This window comes from Miniopterus schreibersii (genome assembly GCF_964146895.1).
Source record: "Miniopterus schreibersii genome assembly, chromosome: 12".
Lineage (NCBI taxonomy): Eukaryota > Metazoa > Chordata > Mammalia > Chiroptera > Miniopteridae > Miniopterus > Miniopterus schreibersii.
This window is the reverse complement of record NC_138112.1, coordinates 8,826,408-8,845,244: the sequence shown is the minus strand read 5'-3', so window position 1 is coordinate 8,845,244 and position 18,837 is coordinate 8,826,408. Positions and strand designations below refer to the sequence as shown.

At 39.0% G+C, this 18,837-nt stretch overlaps 2 protein-coding genes across 6 annotated transcripts; one reads left to right on the top strand and one right to left on the bottom strand.

The window, feature by feature from the left end:
- Window positions 1-1,112: 1,112 nt before the first annotated feature.
- On the bottom strand, window positions 1,113-7,898 carry PIH1D2 (PIH1 domain containing 2). Of its 3 annotated transcripts, none has more exons than XM_081154639.1 (7): window positions 7,839-7,898; window positions 6,646-6,860; window positions 5,920-6,043; window positions 5,256-5,501; window positions 4,528-4,793; window positions 2,498-2,674; window positions 1,113-1,356 (listed from the first exon to the last, which is right to left on the bottom strand). In XM_081154639.1, the coding sequence occupies exons 2-6, from the start codon at window positions 6,820-6,822 to the stop codon at window positions 2,504-2,506; spliced, it is 984 nt and encodes a 327-aa protein (XP_081010765.1). In that variant the 5' UTR covers window positions 6,823-6,860; window positions 7,839-7,898; the 3' UTR covers window positions 1,113-1,356; window positions 2,498-2,503. The 3 variants fall into 3 exon arrangements, with proteins under 3 accessions (XP_081010765.1, XP_081010766.1, XP_081010764.1); XM_081154638.1 differs by having other exon boundaries at window positions 1,114-1,356; window positions 2,518-2,674; XM_081154640.1 differs by lacking the exon at window positions 2,498-2,674.
- A 34-nt stretch (window positions 7,899-7,932) lies between these two features.
- Window positions 7,933-18,787, top strand: NKAPD1 (NKAP domain containing 1). 3 transcript variants are annotated; one of them, XM_081154642.1, is made up of 7 exons: window positions 7,933-8,208; window positions 8,642-8,757; window positions 9,364-9,440; window positions 11,693-11,793; window positions 14,095-14,244; window positions 15,127-15,180; window positions 16,461-18,787. In XM_081154642.1, the coding sequence occupies exons 3-7, from the start codon at window positions 9,372-9,374 to the stop codon at window positions 16,957-16,959; spliced, it is 873 nt and encodes a 290-aa protein (XP_081010768.1). In that variant the 5' UTR covers window positions 7,933-8,208; window positions 8,642-8,757; window positions 9,364-9,371; the 3' UTR covers window positions 16,960-18,787. The 3 variants fall into 3 exon arrangements, with proteins under 3 accessions (XP_081010768.1, XP_081010767.1, XP_081010769.1); XM_081154641.1 differs by lacking the exon at window positions 8,642-8,757 and having other exon boundaries at window positions 7,999-8,208; XM_081154643.1 differs by lacking the exons at window positions 7,933-8,208; window positions 8,642-8,757; window positions 9,364-9,440 and adding an exon at window positions 9,943-10,144.
- The last annotated feature ends 50 nt before the right edge of the window (window positions 18,788-18,837 follow it).

The following is an 18,837-nucleotide window of genomic DNA, read 5'->3' as shown; positions in this document are numbered from 1 at the left end:
AGCTATCCCCTGAACTTTAGGTCTTTTATTGTTGAATCTATTTCTAAATGTTCATTATTACGTGGTGCACAAGTGACACTCCATATATTCCACAAATATTTCCCTTGTACTGTTATGAAAACAATACAATAATTGGTCATTATAGCTTGAACTGAAGATTATGCAGAAGGAACAAACTTCTCACAAGGGACCATCATCAGTATGAGCCACATCTGGTTCAAACACATGAAACTTCAGAGATAATTCATTCTTTGCTAATGTTCCTGGCTCTTTTGTTCCCTTGAAAGAAAAATAAAAAGTTGCCTTTTAATAAAAATTGTTCTGAGTTAAAAATTAATCTGGCCTGAAATCTAAATCTGGATTCAGTCTATTTATCTTTCCAAAATTGAAAGAGTAAAAGTTAGAAATAGTGGTTTGGTTCGTATTAGATTGTTTTAAAGTGAAACTGTGTTTTCAGTGTGTTTAGTTTTTGACCTGTTGGTAATTAATTTTCACATTAAATGATAAGTGCAGGGACAGCTATGTATGTATAAGCTCTTAATACAGATGCATTTGATTTTATATAATTGCTAAAATTAGGACTGAATTTGGAAGGATATAATCTAATACTTTAAGCTCAAGGAGTTAATAAAGTCCTCTTGTTGGGATGTTGCACATAGCAAGATGAAATTGTGGTCTAGCTGTCAGATATTTTACTCCAGTCCTGAGGTTTGTGAATGTAGTTGTGGTATCTCAAGGCATGGTCTACAAGAGGGGTTGATAGGAATGTGTTGCAAGGAATACTCATCACCTAGTAATGCAGAAGCCCTGGAATACATGGGAAATAATCACTACTGATAACTGATCTAAAACCAAGTTTATAGAAAAATCTGGTCTCTACCCAAGGACAATTAATGTCTATCTCGAATAATTTCCAGGTTTGAGGAAAAAACATCTTGGTAAGATTCAGATTTAAACTCCACAGTCCATTATTAGTTAATGCTCTCCCTGGACAAAGTTTTGCTTTTTGTGGGGACAAGGAGGTGGAAATGTTTTCATCAATATAAAATTCATTGAAATAAAAGTGAAAATATTTTGGGATAGCTAGGATATTTAACATTTAAACATTAAGTGTGGTAGGACTTGATAATGTGTTTTATTAAAGAGTACACAAATACATAACTGCCAAGAATACAAGAGTAGAAATTCAGCCCGGCTGGAGTGGTTCAGTGGTTGAACATCAACCTGTGAACCAGGAGATTGTGATTCGATTCCTGGTCAGGGCACATGCCTGGGTTGGGGGCTCCATCCCCAGTAGGGGCGTGCAGGAGGCAGCTGGTCAATGACTCTTATCATTGATGTTTCTATCTCCCTTCTCTGAAGTCAATAAAAACAACAACAACAAAAAGAAAAGAGTAGACATTAGTTATGGGAGTTTCTAGGAAATAAGTTTTGACAGTGGTTTTGCAGAAGAAGGTGAAAGCCCTCCAAATGTTTGAAGAGTTTGTTAGTTTTAGGACATCATGCAATTCTAGAACATTTCCAGATGATAAATTATCCTATTGCTAGGATTCAAATCCAGGTGAGGTTTAAGAAAATTGTTTTTGAATGTCACTTATCAATTATTTCTATTACATGTATAACAGTTTATAAAGTTAAAGTTTCAAAATTAATAAGGACTTTAAAGACTTTATGTTGAACTAGAAACTAATCACAAGGAAGTTGGTTCTGTATCTAGAAAAGGTAATTAAGGGATGCTTATAGTTTGATCTGAGCATTGCTTACCTTGGATATAAATTGGAAAGTTGATACCTTTGTATTGAGCAACTGTCTGACAACTTAGATGAACGGGAGTTGAAAAGTTTATCACCTCTATTTTAAAGTTATTTTCTTAGGAGAAAGGCATTTGTCCCAAAGTGAACTACTTTTTCTTAAAATACAACTGAATGTATTTTGCATCTTATGTACAATAATATCCAATTACTGTTACTGCATCCAATCCAGAGAAAAGTCCATATCTGATATTAAAAGGCCTGCCTGGGTAGCTTGAACTCCTGCCAGAGCTGTTTTATAGAAGTACAGAGGTTCACAGAAGCATAGGTTTGCATATTCTTACATTGGCCTTGTGTATTTATTGCTGGAGGAAACTTTTACTGCTATGGCCCCTCTTGATAATAAAAAAACTCGCACAGTCTGGGATTTATTTCTGACGCAGAAATTTACTAGAGATAATTTTTTTTCAACTAGAAAACAGAATTCTCACGAAACAAATAGAATTTTCCCAAATGGTATTTAAGTTTTTTAAGACCATTATATATATCTTCAAAACAAGTATATCATGGCAATCCTATTTTTAATAGTTTTGGCTGATGCCAAGTTTATTTGAGGAGGAAGTGAGTTAAAAAACAAAAAAAATGAGAACCTCTCATTCCATGAAAAGGAGCTCTTAGAAAATATGAAACTAGTGTTTAAGATACACCAATATCTCTTCACCCATAATGAAGGTCCTATAATTCACATAACTTTAGCACTGGAAACCTGAAACATGATGCTCTTGACTTAACGCCAGTGGCATTGTGACCATCAGTGTAGCTTTCTCTTTGATAAATTTTGCTGTAGTCATTTCAGTATCCACAGATTCTGGAAGATTCAGATGTAATCTGTATTTCTCAGAGGCCTCAATCAATAAATCATCCTAAGAATAATAAATCAAGAGAGATTTTAAAAGGTAAAAATTGGAAGTGTTTCCTGGTTCAAATTAGCGTCATTACTGTTCCCATTTACTCCTCCATAAGAGGATCCCAGCATACTGCCGTGTGACTTGCAATGAGCAGTAGTATTGCTGTTGTAAATCCCTGAGCTTTTGAGATTTGTTATTGCTCCTTAATACATCAAAAGTTAACTGAAGATGGGTGTTGTCATCCCAAATTATGTGGATTGACTTTGGTTGGACTAGCAAACAGCAAGGAAACACTGGAGACTGGAATGGTGGTGACTCATGTTTTATAGTGGTAAAGGCCTTAGTAAAACTATCACAATAATTTGGAAGACAAATTATGTAATGTAATTACATAATTACATAATTCCAAATTTTGGAAGACAAATTAATTTGTGGCTTTAGGTAAAGAAGTGGGAAAATAAAATGTTGGTAGCATGCATTGGTTTTTTGGGCTATGTTTAACAAGGTATGACAAAAAGAGATGAACTTAGACTAGAATTTACCGGTTTGCAAGCAGAGCTGAAAGGGAATAGACAGAGCTCAGAAGTTCTAAGGCTTGACAAAAATGCAACTAATTTTTATTTTCAACCAGTAAATGATAAAATGATGATGATGATGATGATGATGAATGAAGGCTAAGACAGCCTAGAGGCAAAGACTAAGTCACAAGTCTTTATACTTTTGTTAAAATTCCTACCTGGTTTAAGGTGGACATCAGTAAAATCCTTACATTTGGCTCAAATAACAGCTATTAAGTTAAAAAAGACAAGCCATTGAAAAATAGACATGTCTAAAAAAAGAATTGTTGGCTATAACACTGATTGGAATTAAAGAAAATGTTACCAGCCTTGCCTAAGACTAATTTAAAATAATCTTTGGACCTCACATTCATAGGCATGAAACAGGCTCAGTAAACTGCTCAGCATCTAAGGATGGCATATTCTCCAGTGCTTTCTTTAGATATGGTCAAGGTAGATAATGAAGGGGAGGAAAACACCTCCCAAAGAATGCAACTGAAGGTAATGGAAAACTGAAACTAGGGGGCTAGGTAATAAATGAACCTGTCATAGCCCTAAGTGAGAACATCCTCTATAGCCAGGAAAAGGGACCCTCAAAATAGCTGACTGTCAGGATTTCAGCATTGCTATGTACCAGTAACTGCTGTATGCCTCATATTTTTACCATTTCTGAATTGAGACTGTTAATAGTGGTTATGTTCTCCCTATTTCACAGTGTATGGCGCATGGGTTATGGGAGTAGATAACTTGTGCTTGCAGTTCATAGGCCTGGTTCAAGAGGAGCAGAATGCAGTCTATGATGGCAAAATCCTGTACTTTGGAGCCTGATACTGAAATTGGAAGTGTCTTCCCTGGAGAAAAATGCAAATACTTGCAAGAGAGTGGACTGTGGTAGACTATAGGATTGTTGCCAATTATTTGATCTGCAAGAGGATTATATGTATGTCCTGGGCATATGACTCCCTGTGACTACTGAGAATATTCTTCCCTGCCCTAATGATGTAGGACTTGGCCTAGTGACTTTCTTTTGCCAATAGGATGTGAGTAAAAGTGATATATGCCATGTCTAAAAGGATGTTTTAGGATCCATTGCATGGTTTGGTCATTTTTATTTTCCCTCTGCCATGAGAATGGCATATGTCAGATGGGAATTGCTGCTTCACCTGTATCTTGAAATGTGTAAGATTTGTTAAGCAGAGCAGGCCTAGCTGACGTGTAAAATTATTGTAAGCCACTGAGAGTGTGGAGTTTGTTACTACAGCATAATATAGTTGAATGTTACAAATTTACAGTAGTATCTATTCAACCTACCTCAGAAACACTGAGGTCACAGAGAGATACTGAATTAATACCAGGTAATTCAACTTTTAATTCAATTTTCAGTGGTTTCTGATGCTGATCCATCACAATTTTTAATTCATATGCTGGTCTCTTCATCTCCACTTGGGTCTCTGTACTGGAAATCTCTTCTATCAGGGACCCTTTTTTGCTTGAAACTTGGTCTTTTGGCAGTAAAAGTTCAGGGAAGTGATCTGGATTGCTCACAGTACTGCTTCTTATCTGTTCAAGGGTAAGTTCTTTATGAAAAAATAAAAGCAAGGGGGATGGATAAAATCACAAAATTAATCAACAACATGAACTATCAACCTACCTCTGAAACACTGAGGTCACAGAGAGATACTGAATTAATACCAGGTAATTCAACTTTTAATTCAATTTTCAGTGGTTTCTCTTGCTGATCCATCACAATATATGAGCTGCAATATATGTAGTGTTAGCCAAGATGGCAGATAAAGCTGCAGCTAATTGAGTTTGGGAATCTTAAATCAAGAATCTTAAACCAAAAAGATTTAAAAGTTTAAAAGTTTGCTGGATTTAAAAATCTTTAAGGACATGCTAATATTTCTAATATTTAATCTTCATCTTTTTCTATTTTAAGTTATTCATCTTTTAAAATTGAGATTTCTAGTTTGCAAAATGTACACAGGATACAAAAATTTTAAATCAGTTTAATTTTCCATTTCCATTCATTAACTTACCCTTTCTCATTTTCTCTCTTAAATCTGTGGGGTCAGTTTGGATTCTCATCAGATTTTGTTTCATCCTTTGAATGCTTCCCTTTATTTTAAATTTGGTAATATGGTAAAAGTGTGAGAGAGTGAACTGGAGTTGTTCCTCAATGCATTCCATGGCCATTCGTATTAATTGATCTTTTTTCACTGGGTCCTTTTCTGCTGCCTGGAGAACATCAGGATTGTAGGCAACATCAATGACTGTGTAAACATCTGCGTGTGTAAAAAAAATAACAGAAAAAAGATAAACATCTGCGCGTGAGATTCAGAGGGCGTGAAATGAAGACAACTTGTTTCACTAATGATATTGTCAGGTAATGTATTAAGCCATAATTCCGATAAAGCTAGAAAGTAAAAATTCTGTTCCTGTATTTTTCAGGGGGCAATCATAATGATGCTATGTACACAAAATTTCAATGAGGGAATTTCTTGGCACTTTATATGGGTTAAAAACAGCTTATATTATTAGACAAACTACTCATTTTGCATAAAGGTACATTTGTTAGTCATTATCTACATTATGACCAAGTAAAATATTTTACATGTAATATCTTTTACCAAGTAAAATCAGGTTCATGCTATTCCCAATAAAAATTTTAAAACGTGCTTTCTGTCCCATAATTCTATGTACCTGATGTTTCAGACATATCTTCTGGTCTGCCAACACTTAGAGGTACTGGATGAGTGGTTGATTGGGGAGCTGGAATCCTTTTCCACTGACATAGGTTGATAAAAAGTAATTTTTCTTTAGGTTTCTAGAAATCAAATAATTGTGCATATCTTAAAACCCAGTTTTTAAATTTTTAAGTAGTATCCTAAAAGTAACATAACAGAATTTGAAGAGTGAAAATTTTAGGCTCCAAGTGAGTTATTACATGTATTAAAACTGTGTTTGAGAAATTATACTGTTACCTGATTTCCCCAAAGCTCTTCCATCAAGAATCCAGTTGCTACTTCGAGAGGAAGTGGGAGGAGGAGGGGAACTGATATAAGCAGCTGTTCCAGACGAATTTTTTTTACCCTCTTTCACCATTTCCTTACCTCCCCAAGCAAATAAGTTCTCTTTATTTGAAAAATCTCCAACTCTATGATTCTCTATTAAATCATTACATTTTATTTTCCTTCTAGCAGGAAAAATGGCTCATTTTGAGGTCTCCAAAATATAACAAATATAAATTTCCCATTTTTACTCCTTCAATGCAATTTTCCACACTACAGTTCATTTTCCATCTAGAGTGGCAGTTTCCCTCATGTTTTCTTGTGTTAAAGTAACAATGGCTAAGGGTAAGTTATTCTCTGTTATTGCAGGATCATTTCATTCAGGACCTCCCCATCCAGGGGCACCAACTCTACATACCAGAATTCTTGTTTGAAGACAGAGCTGTGGTTCTGGGGCAGCACAGAGCTGTTTGCCCTCTTTCAGCTGCTGTTGAATGAACTTCTCATAGCTCTCAGGGTTACTTTCAGCAAGATCATCTAGCAGGTTCCAGAATTGAGTAACTTGGGTGAGCAGACCCTTTGAAGTTGGTTCCATGATTGAGGTGACTAGGCCTCTGAAGTCTGTGGAAAGACCTGACATAAGGAAAACAATCTGTGTAACTATTGATTCATTTCTTCTTTTGGGGGAGGAGGAACAGGTCAGGAATTGTTTTGGTGAAGTTAGCAGTTATCCTTAGCACCTGTGTCTAAAACATCACGGATCAGCACTACTTTGTCCTTTCCTTATTCTCAAATTATCTAGTACCACTTCCTAAATTCTCAAGCTGTCCTCTCAGATAATAAGGCTTTACCTCTGCCCAGACCCTCAGAGTACCCATTTTAGTCTGGATTTCCAGGGGGCTTCCTTTTTCCAACACCTGGGTTTTGGCTGACTGGTATCCAGACTAGTCTGGAAATTGCCAGAGGTGTGTGTGTGTGGCAAGGGCCACATGAGACTTCCTCAGTCGGCAGCATAATTTAGTAGTCCTCAGCATGAGCTTGCCCTGGCTGGTGTGGCTCAGTTGTTGAGTGTTGTCCTATGCACCAAAAGGTTGCAGGTTCGAGTCTCAGTCAGTACACATGCAGGGGCAGCCGACTGATGTTTCTCACATCGATGTTTCCTTCCCCCCTCTCCCTTTCTATCTCTGAAATCAATAAAAACTTTTTTTTGTTAAAAACAAGGACTCTGGAGCCAGAATGCCTAGACGCCATACTTAGCTCTATCACTTACTGTGTGACCTTGAGCAATTAATTTATATATGTGCCTCAGTTTATTCTCCTCAAAATGAAGACGATAATACCTATCTCATAGGGTTACCGTGAGGATTAAGTAAGGTAATGCAGAGAGGATGAGACACTTGGTCAACACTATATGTTAGTAATAATATCCTCTCAACGTCGTAAGAGAAGTTCCCTTGCACGTCCCCCTCACGCACACACACTGGAAGGTGTCCCAGAGCGTCCATAGAATGAGGAAAAGAGGAGGTCTGGGTTCTTCGAATACTCTATTAGGGTTAGACTAAAACGGAGGCTTAACTAATGGACAATCATTCCAGCGGTCCGCGAACCCACCTCTTCTCTCGGTTTCTTTACCAACCGCGACACCTGTTACCAGGGTAACCAAACGGTGCAGCGCCTAATTGGGTCCGGAACGCTCCCGGCAGGAAGGTCTTTCACTTTCAGTTCCGGAACCTCCCTCGGCTGCTGTGGGCCTGGCTCCTCAGCTGAGCCCGGCCCACTGCTTTTCCAGGAAGGCGCCCGCCTCCCCTCTGCACCTGTCTCCCTCTTGGGTGTCCTGGAAACCCTCCCTGTGGAAGTCCGGTCTCCCTTTGGTGGGAAGACTTTCTCAGGAGCACGACTTCCGGCCTAGAAGGGAAGCCTGCTCCCTTTTCTCCCAGCCCGCTTCCTCCCCCTCCCCCGCCACGCGAGGCCGCGGTGCACGGTATGGGTGTGTTTGTATGTATTTGTGTGGGGAGGGCGTTTGGAGGGAAGGCCACCGGGAGCTTCTTGGCCGCTGGGGGGCAGGGGTCCCGGTGACAGAGATGGGGGTGTTTTCTCTGCCTTCCACTTGGGAGCCTCAGCCCCCCCCTCAGGCATTTTAGATACCTCTTGGGGCCCAGTCGACGGCCGCAGCCGGCCAGAGCGTCCCCTTGGGAGCGAAACCCAGTCCCCGGGTCCGTCCCCGAGGAGCGTGAGCGGGGAATGCCCCGGCCAAGCCGGCGCCCGGCCTCCGCGCCGGCGCAGCCTCCGGCCTCGGTGCAGACAGATGCCTGCCGGTGGGTCTGGGCCCGGGAAGGGCAGCCGTGGCCTGGGGCGCGGGTGAGGGCGGAATAACCGGTGGGAAGGCTGCGTTTTCACGAAGGACTCGGGTGAAGCTGCAGAGCTGCCTTTGAGCACTGACTCCTTGGCTTCCTGGGTCGGAGGAGATCTTGTAATGGAGTGGTTCTTCGTCTCACACTAACAAGATGCCTGATTTCCTCAGGATCGAGGGGTGAGTGAGCGGTGGGGTGGTTGCACAAAGTCCCTGTTAGCCACACACGTGAATAGCCCTGTCATCTATTTTTTGGAGGCTTCTATACAAAATAGAAAATAAAATGCCTCTGAATGGAGAAATTTAGGGTGTCTCTGTGTTCGATGTTTTTAGGTGTCAGTTTTTGTTACTGTTGACATTTGTGGCCCCTGGCACTCTCAAATCGAGATGTTTGCTTCTTTGCAAACTAACTTTGGGATTGGAGAATTGATTTCTTATCTGAACCTTGTTTGCCTTGGACTATGTGGCCTAAGACAAATTATGGCTCTGAGGGAATTTTATCTACTAATTAGGAGTGAAGATACTTGCCTCATATAAAACAGATTGTTTTGAGGAGTAAATAAAATAGTGTCATTTCAAAGAATTCCAATGTACACTGGCTCCTTTCATCCTCACATTTCTATGATCAGGTATTTTCCCCTTTTAATGGTGAAGAAAAAACTATTACTCAGGACCTCTGAGTTCTAAGTGGTCTTTCCTTTACCTCATGCTTCTTTATAACATTATAATAAAATATAAGACAATAAAGGAAATTATTTTTAAATGCTATTTATTGATTCATTTCAGATTGAAGAATGTCCCGGGTTCCACTGGGGAAAGTCCTCCTAAGGAATGTCATCCGGCACACAGATGCTCACAATAAGGTGAGAGGCACAACCTAGTTATTCCTTAACACTTAATGAAGGCACACAGTGTGCCAAAACGTTATTTGGTTACTGTTGGGAGATACAAAGGTGAATAAAAATAGATAATTTTAATATAGTTTGGTAATTACTATAATAGAGACATGTAAAATGTTTTAGTGTACTAAGGAAGGAATGATGAAATCTACCTTGGGAAATTAGGAAAGGCTTCACAGAATGGGTGGTATTTGAGGTGCTGATATTTGAACTAGTTCTTGTTGAACAGATTTGAGTTTACCAGGTGTAAAAGATCATTCTGTACAGAGAGAAAGTCAATAAGAAAATGCATGAAGCACTTCGGGCATGGCAAATTGTGTGCATCCAGAAAGTAGTGAATTTGGGGAGTAGTGACAGAGGATGAGGCCCTGGTGGATTATGATGCTTGGAGATTAGACTTTTTGCTCTAGGCAATAAATAAACCATCAAATATATATTTTTAAAATATTTTTTTTATTGATTTCAGAGAGGAAGGGAGAGGGAGAGAGAGATAAAAACATCGATGCGAGAGAAACATGGATGGGCTGCCTTCCACATGCCCCTCACTGGGGATCGAGCTCGCAACCTGGGCATGTGCCCTGACTGGGAATCAAACAGGTGACCTGGTGCATGGGACGACGCTCAACCAACTCAGCCACACCGGCCGGGCAACCATCAAATATTTTTAAGCTGAGTGTGACTTGATTTTGTATTTTAAAAAGGTGATGTTTTAGCTGGGTAGGGGATAGATCAAATGGGGTGAAACAGTAGAGGGACTAATTAGGAGGCAATTGCAATGTTCCAGGTGAGAGATGACGAGGGGGGTTTCACATGAAAGCAGTGACAATAGGGATGAAGATGAGGAATTTAGGAGGCAGGATCCAAAGAACTTGGTGACTGATTGGATGGTGGTGATAATTATGGAATTAAATATAACTACCTTGTGTGGCTGGGTAAATGGTGATGATGCTATTTGAGACAGGAAACAAAAGAAAAGGGACAAGTGTGATGGTAAATGTAATTAGTTTGGTTTGAACATGTTGATGGTGAGGTGCTTATAGGATGTCCAAACAGTTGGAAATTCAGACTTGGAGGAAAGGAGAAACTTTGATAGACATAAAGGTTTGGGTCTTACTGGTATATAGGAAAGGATAGAGGTCGTGAGAATAGGTGAGGTCACCTAGGAGAGCACATGTACAAGGACCCTTGTTTGGTTTTCTTTGGTGAACTCTATAACTCCTACTTTGATCTTGAATGGTATTAGTGTCATATCATCTGATAATCTGATTGTGAGTGAGGTTATAACTGTTACCTAAGCAGGCTCTGCAATTGCGTTAAACCACCCCTAGTTGAATGATGAATTTAGATTTGAAACTGGTGGCTGAAAAGATAATCTAGCACAGATTTAACAAAATATTATAGGAGGATTTAGAAATAAAACATTTTTGTTTTTTGGTGAGTTGTAATCTGCTTCTCTGGAAATTACCTAGCAATTCTCATGTCTTTTTATTTTATTTTGCTTTGTTTTCAATAAAAATTAGAATGTTGTGAAAAGGGACTTAGCCTGGAAAGTTTAAAGACCTATCCTTACTAGTTGTTTTTTTTAAAATTTAAATATATCTTTATTGATTTCAGAGAGAGGAAAGGAGAGGGAGAGAGAGATAGAAACATCAATGATGAGAGAGTCATTGATCGGCTGCCTAGCCCGCAATCTGGCATGTGCCCTGACCGGGAATCGAACCCTGATCACCTGGATCCTAGGTCGATGCTCAACCGCTGAGCCACGCCCGGCCAGGCACTAGTTTTTTGACTTTGGTAAAATCTCTGAGCTTTTGTTCCTTCTTAGTAAAATAGAATAATGGTATCTGCTTTGCTTTCCTCATAAGATTGCTTAAGGTTCATTTGAGATGATACAATTAAAATGATAAAGCATTTTAGAAACATAAGGGATTATCATTTGGTAATTGCAGCATAATTGCAAAATTGATAAGGTTCTAATTGTGTCTGTGCAGGGGTTAAAAGATTCTGTTGCTGCAGAATTCTTCATATTTGGAATTTACTGGGTCGGATTGTTTAATCACACTGAGAAACCAGAATTAGTTTCCCAGGTTCTTGATCATAACCCAGTCTAAAATCCAATAATTAGTGCACACTGTATTTTCAGTTACTTTTTTATGATGTAAAGTGTTATTTTTAGTAACTTATTTTAATTTCTTTCCTTTTAAAAAAAAATCTAGATTCAAGAGGAATCAGATATGTGGAAAATAAGAGAACTGGAGAAACAGATGGAAGATGCTTACCGGGGGAACAAAAGGAAAATGTTACCCAGCAGTTCAAGGTGAAGTTGGAGCTCTGAGAACCAAAATAATTCTCATCTTATTCAGAATCATTGATTTTTGTTTAAAAACATTTTGGTATGCTAAAGATATATGGATTCAGTTCTGTGAGTCCTTAAGCCTTCCCTCTTTCATAAACCTAGACCCAAGCATAAGGCAATGGCTATTATGCATATGGTCCCACTCTTTGTACTTATTTGCAATGGAGAATTTTAAAAGACTGCTTTGAACAATTGTAAACATTAAGGATTTTGTGGATTCTGACCTTATCTGATGGCTTTTAACCTTAGATTTTCTTTTTGTATCTTATGGTCACTTAGCTGATCATATATATGCCTTTCCCCTGTTAGTCTTTCACTCTTTCTCTCAGCCTTTTCTTTTTCTGTCTTTTTTTTTTCCTCTCAGCCTTTTCTTTACTCCATCCACTCACTTTTTTCACCAGATCACACAGCCTTTCCCATTACCTTCTTACTAATTTGAGTGTAAATAAGGATTATGCAGGCTTAGTTGTCTTACCTGCAGCGGTATAGGAATGTCTGAGTATTAGAAACATCTTTTGGGCCTCCTGTGCCTATTAGCATACAGCTGTGTGTATGAAAAATGACTCAAAGCAGTAGTGCTGATTTTTAAAGCCGCCCGGGAAGTGGTTAGCAGTGAGATATTTAAAGAGAGTGAGTGCGCCTGCACAGTATGTGGACTGGAGTGTGTCTGGATGTGTGCAGATGGCTTTAGACAAGAAGGCATGCAAGGTATGCATGGTAAAGAAAGCAGAGCTCCAACATAAAAATAAATATATTTTCAGCCTGCGTTTTTCTCTGAAGGTTCTTTGAGAATTTAGAAGTGCTGTTAGTGCAGGTGGCGACTTGTTTTGTGTTGGTTGGTTAATTCCCAGTGGCACTTCCAAGAACAAAATACCGTTTTTTTTTGTTTTTTATAATTGAGGCTTTTTAATTTTATTTAAAAGTTTTTAAAACTATGTCTTTATTGATTTCAGAGAGGGAAAGGAGAGGGAGGGAGAGAGAGAAACATTATTGATGAGAGAATCATGGATCGGCTGCCTCCTGCACGCCCCCCACTGGGGATCGAGCTTGAAACCCTGGCGTGTGCCGACTGGGAATCAAACCTCGACCTCCTGAATCATAGGTCAATGCTCAACCGCTGAGCCACGCCAGCCAGGCATAATATTGTTCTTTATGAGTGCACTGTTAATGCCTGTCATGGTGAATAAATCTTTTTTTTTTTTTTTAACATATCTTTATTGATTTCAGAGAGAGGAAAGGAGGGGGAGAGAGATAGAAACATCAATGATGAGAGAGTCATTGATTGGCTACCTAGCCCGCAACCCGGGTATGTGCCCTGACCGGGAATCGAACCCCGATCTCCTGGGTCCCAGGTCAATGCTCAACCGCTGAGCTACGCCCGGCCGGGCGGTGAATAAATCTTTAAGCATAATCTCTTCAGGGGCAGGGATTCTGATTGACTCATTTGCATTAGCTAGAACAGTACCTGGCACATAGGAACCCTTAAACATTTTTGATAACCAATAGCTAGCTTTAGTGACTGGTTAATGACTGGTTAGTGGGTATTAGTGACTGGTTAATATGGGCTGAATCAGTGGTTTTCAACTGGTTTTCTACCCCAGCTTATTCATGGGTTAGGCCTTATTCCCATTGTTACTATGACCTCACTACAGCAAGTTGCTGGTTTTCCAGGAAGGGAGTGTAATTAGAATCTGTAGGGTAGTTTGAAATTTCCCCAGCTATGATTATGCTCTGCTTCCCACTTTGCATGCCCTCCTAGTTGAGAATTAGTGAGTGAGCTACATTGTGCCACAGCCCAGAAGTTCTGCAATTGGATGGGTAATTATGGTCAGATTTTCACTGGACAACTGTACAAACTTAGAGAGGAACATATCATGTCTTTTTACATGACTTTTTTTTTTTTTTTAAATATATCTTTATTGATTTCAGAGAGAAGAAAGGAGAGGGAGAGAGAGAGATAGAAACATCAATGATGAGAGAGTCATTGATCAGCTGCCTCCTGCATACCCCCAACTAGGGATCGAGCCTGCAACCCGGGCATGTGCTCTGACCAGGAATCGAACCCCGATCGCCTGGATCCTAGGTCAACACTCAACCACTGAGCCGTGCCCTGCCGGGCTTTTTACATGGTTTAAAAAAAAATTAAGTATTAGGTTGTTTCGTTCTCCCTCTTAGCTTGTTCAGTGAGTTTTGTGCATGATGTTCCATAAAGTAACCTCAGATTGCTTCCAAATGTAAAAGTTCTTCTGTTTCCTCATTTAGCCGGATGCGTAGTGATGGTTTTGATGAAGAAAGTCAAAGAGACAATTGGAGGCCAAGGAATGAAATTTCTGGGGCACTAGAAGATGATTTTCTTAAGGCTAAATCCTGGAACAAGAAGTTATATGATTATGAAGCTAACATGCCAGACAGGTTTGTGATTAAATTCTTGTGGCCATTAGTGATATTTCCCCCGAGAATGTGTACTTAAGAAATTTAATTATCTCTACAAAAACTTGTACATAAATGTTCACAGCAAAATTATTCAGTGTGGCCAAAAAAGTGGAAACCCAAATGTCTATTAGCTGATGAATGGGTAGACAAAATGTGGTATACGAAATGGTAATGGAATGTGATCTGGCAGTAAAAGGAATAAAGTACTGATAACATGCTACAGCATGGATGAACCTTGAAAACATTATGGTAGGTGAAAAAAGCCAGACAAAAGGCCACTTATTATATGGTTCTATTTATATATATATGTCCAGAATAGGTAAATCCATAGAGACAGAAAGATTAGTGATTGCCATGAGCCACAGGAGGAGGAATGGAGAGTGACTGGTAACGGAGCTACTTTGTGGGGTGATGAAAGTGTTCTGATATTAGATAGTGGTGATGGTTGCACAACTCTGAATATACTAAAAGCCACTGACTTACACACTTTAAAAGGGTGACTTTTATGGTATATGAATTGTATTTCATTAGTTATTTTTTAAAAATTGTATCAATGTAGACAGTATTATGTTGTGAAGAGTTTTTGGAGAAGTACTTCACAGCTAAAGAGAGCAGATTATAAGAGTTTTCTTAAGAGAATGGCAAGTTCTCTTACAAATGGACAAAGGAATTCTTTGTCTGAAATAATAGTTTGCAGTACAGAAAAATGTAGCCAACTAAGTTACTGAGCTATAATGGGTTGACTTTATCTGTTTTCTTTGTTCTGTATGTCTTTGTGCATGCACCCCTAAGTCTGTCTAATTTAATTTTCAAAAACATGCATTGCTTTAACAATATGTATAATAAAATATCATCTTACAGATGGGGTCACAGTGGTTATAAAGAGTTATACCCTGAAGAATTTGAAACAGACAGGTAAGACAAATAGACTTGCTGGAAAAAAAAGTTAGGAACTAAGCTTAGTACAAAGTCTGAACTGTAAATTGAGTTCAAGCCCAGTTTTTACAAAGCATGTAACATTTGCCATTAAAAATGTAACCGAGAAGTAATAGGCAGTTTAGATGGAAGGTGTTAGGTATTCTGCCTTTCCCTGATTGTTTTTTTTTTTTTAATATATCTTTATTGATTTCAGAGAGAGGAAGGGAGGAGAGAGAGATAGAAACATCAATGATGAGAGTCATTGATCGGCTGCCTCCTGCACACCCCCAACTGGGGATCGAGCCTGCAACTCGGGCGTGTGCCCTGACTGGAAATTGAACCGCGATCTACTGGATTCTAGGCTGATGCTCAGCTGCTGAGCCACGCCCGGCCAGGCCCCTGATTGATGTTTGACATATCTATAGCACTTAGGTATTTTTTTGTTTATTGTTTTTTAAGTATGTTTTTATTGATTTTAGAGAGAGGGAGAGGGAGAAAGAAACATCAGTCATCTGCCTCCTGCGCTACCTCTACCAGGTTCAAGTGTACAACCCTGGGCATGAGCCCTGACCAGGAATCAAACCGGCCACCTCTCAGTACATGAGATGGTGCTCAACCAACTGAGCCACACTGGCCAGGCCTATAGCACTTAGGTTTTTATATCTAGTATCCCATACAGTAAACAGGATATTTTTCATATTAAAAATTCTTTATAAATTAAAAACAATTTTAAACAAAACAACTTTCTGCCTGTCAGATTGGCAAAAATTTTTTTTTTTTTTTAAATGTTATTGATTTCAGAGAGGAAGGGAAAGGGAGAGATAGAAACATCAATGATGAGAGAATCATTGATCGGCTGCCTCCTGCATGCCCCCTACTGGGGATCAAGCCTGCAACCCAGGCATGTGCCTTGACTTGGAATGAACCTTGACCTCCTGGTTCATGGGTTGACACTCAACCGCTGAGCCACATTGGCCGGACAAAAATTGTTTTGATAATACCTACTTTTGCTAACACTGGTGGTAAGTAGATCTCAATATTACCAATATACTCTTTTTTCCCCCCCAAGTCCAATGACATGTAATGGCTTTAGGGTTATTTTACAGATTAGAACATGTTCATTTTAAAGATGAAACAAAAACTCAGGGTGATTCTCATAGTAACCCTATGTCAAAGCTGTTTTAAAATTCAGATGTGAATCCAACTTTCTATCTAGAATGCAAAATATTAAAATATATTTTTATATTTATAGTAAAGAAGTTTCTCTTTTTTATTAGTGATCATCAGGATATTACCAATGGGAAAAAAAGATCTCCCCAGGTAAAATCATCTACCCACGAGTCTCACAAACATAAGAAATCAAAGAAATCTCACAAAAAAAAGCAGAAAAAGAAGTCACACAAAAAACAGAAGAAAAGCAAAAAGGAAGCCACAGACATAACAGCAGATTCCTCAGACGAGTTCTCAGAAGAAACGGGGGCTTCAAGTACCAAGAAACAACCAAATAAGCGTAAGAAAAAATCAAGGAAAAAGTCTCTAAAAAAGTCTGCTCTAGTTTTAGAGGCAGAAAGTGACACTTCTCAGTCAGAGGATTCAGCATCCAGCAGTTCTGAGGAAAGTGAGGGAAGAGACATTAAGAAAACCAAAAGGGAAAAAAAGAAAGATAAAGTAAGCATCCCTGCGGTTAGCAGTGAAATACAGGAGAGGACAAACAAACGCACAAACTGGAAAGTAGCTACTGACGAAAGGTCTGCTGAGAGTTCAGAGGATGACTAATGAGAAACATTACTCACTTGCCACGTGACTTGGATATTTACAGCTCTTGCACCATGGGGCTTTGCCAATGACTCATGTTTAGCACAGGGGGCTTGAGGTTGGAGCTGTCCTGTGCCATCTATGTATGTTCAGACAGACTTGTCTTCTATTTTGGCCTGTTAAACTTGATCCTCTTATTCTTAATAGGGAATCTGGTATTTTGTTATGAAGGTTTCTTGAAATTATTTTTTGCAGTTAATTACATTTAGCATAGAGTGCATATATAGCAAATTAAAGGACACAGAAAGCAGAATCCAGTAATGACCTGGGTACACCAATTAGAATGTTGAGTTTGGGTAAAGCAAGGCCTGGGATCAAGTAGATTGGAATCAGTGCTGTGCAGAATGTATAAGGGAACATCATATTGCTCTTGTTTGGTTTATATAGCAGGTGCCACTTTGTCTCAGTCTTGGTGCTTTGATCTTTCTGTATTTTGGCCCCACAGGTGTGGTCATTTATTTAATGGGGAAATGAGCGTAAGAACAAATATTTTCTCTCTATAACACCCACAGATAGCTGTTATCAGAAAAGACTAGGGTTTTCTGTCAAATTTCCCTGCTGGACAGGGACTGTAGCTATACTTAGTATACCCATAAACATGGTAATTGGATAGTAATTGGTTTTCTAGTTCCATTGCTGTATATTGCCTAAATGGACCTGTGTTCAAATATTTCTTTTAGATAAGTCCTCAACAAATGGGGAAGAATTAGGAATTAGTCATGCTAATGGGGCTCTGAACAGGCTTCAGGGCAGCATCTGCCATTTAAATGTCTTCCTTGTTTACTTCTCAATTTATTAATGAACTAGATTTTCCCTGAAACTAGGCTGAATCAAATCCAAAATGAAATAGACTTCTCAGGGACATATCTACTTTCCAGCCTGCCTTTGGATTAAAGCACCAAGCAGAGACCATATTATTTCCTTTTGCTATATGCTGTAATCCCTACTGTGTTAATTCATAAGAAACCAAAATAACTGAAAGAAGGCTAGCAGAACACAAGTGAATTTTTTCATTATGGCAGGTCAAGTGACATACCAGTTTTTCATGGGCTGAGTAAAAAGCTTGAAAACTCAAACTTGTCTTGGTTCTGCCACTAACTGATTATGTGGTCTGGAGTAGGTAAGTTAACTTCCCTGGCCTTCCTTTGAACCCCATGTGTAATACACAAATACTTCATGGTGACATGACAGTGTAAGACACCAGCAATAGAATATAACTCTGACATCATTCCATGAGGTGGTAATATTTTATAGTTCTGCTAAATTTGTTCTCTTTACAGAACAGATTTTAATGTTTAGTCACGAAGTACATGGTTGGCCAGAGGTTCCCTATCCTGATTATAAGCAGGTGCTACCTTTGGGGATATTTATTTGAAATGTTAATACTTGGGTACTCAATTGTCAATGCTCAACGGTATATATTTTTACCTTTGGGATTAGTAGGGGCCCAAGGGGGGGAAGAACAGTCTATAATTACTACCTCTTAACCTAAAGCAATTGTTTTGTTGTTGGAGCAAGTGAAATCTTTGTTGGAGGGAGTGTTCACTTTTTTTTTTAAACATTGTTTCTGTGCTATAAAAGTACTGATTCTAAGCACAGACTCAGGAGGATGGGTGAGTGGAACAAGGCATTTCTGGGAAGTTGGTTCTGTTTGTCTTGACTTTACCTTCCTCCCTTAGTAGTGGACTTATCTCTTTCCCAATGAATACATATCTTGCCTGTTTTGATTTTTGCCATGTTTACCTTTTCTTGGTCATGTATAAGCAATAAAGCTGTTTTCTGTTCTTCACCTTTCTCAACCCTAAATTTTCTTCTATGCCTTAGGTTAAGGCTTTGATG

Bases quoted from the DNA above. Each gene is read 5' to 3' on its own strand.
- PIH1D2 (XM_081154638.1), bottom strand. From the start codon at position 6,822: ATGGAACCAACTTCAAAGGGTCTGCTCACCCAAGTTACTCAATTCTGG. The intron at 6,044-6,645 runs GTATGTAGAGTT...TTTGATTTCTAG, and splicing joins GTCTTCAAACAAGAATTCTG to AAACCTAAAGAAAAATTACT. The intron at 5,502-5,919 runs GTACATAGAATT...TTACACACGCAG, and splicing joins AGATATGTCTGAAACATCAG to ATGTTTACACAGTCATTGAT.
- NKAPD1 (XM_081154642.1), top strand. From the start codon at position 9,372: ATGTCCCGGGTTCCACTGGGGAAAGTCCTCCTAAGGAATGTCATCCGG. The intron at 9,441-11,692 runs GTGAGAGGCACA...AAAAAAATCTAG, and splicing joins ACACAGATGCTCACAATAAG to ATTCAAGAGGAATCAGATAT. The intron at 11,794-14,094 runs GTGAAGTTGGAG...TTCCTCATTTAG, and splicing joins ATGTTACCCAGCAGTTCAAG to CCGGATGCGTAGTGATGGTT.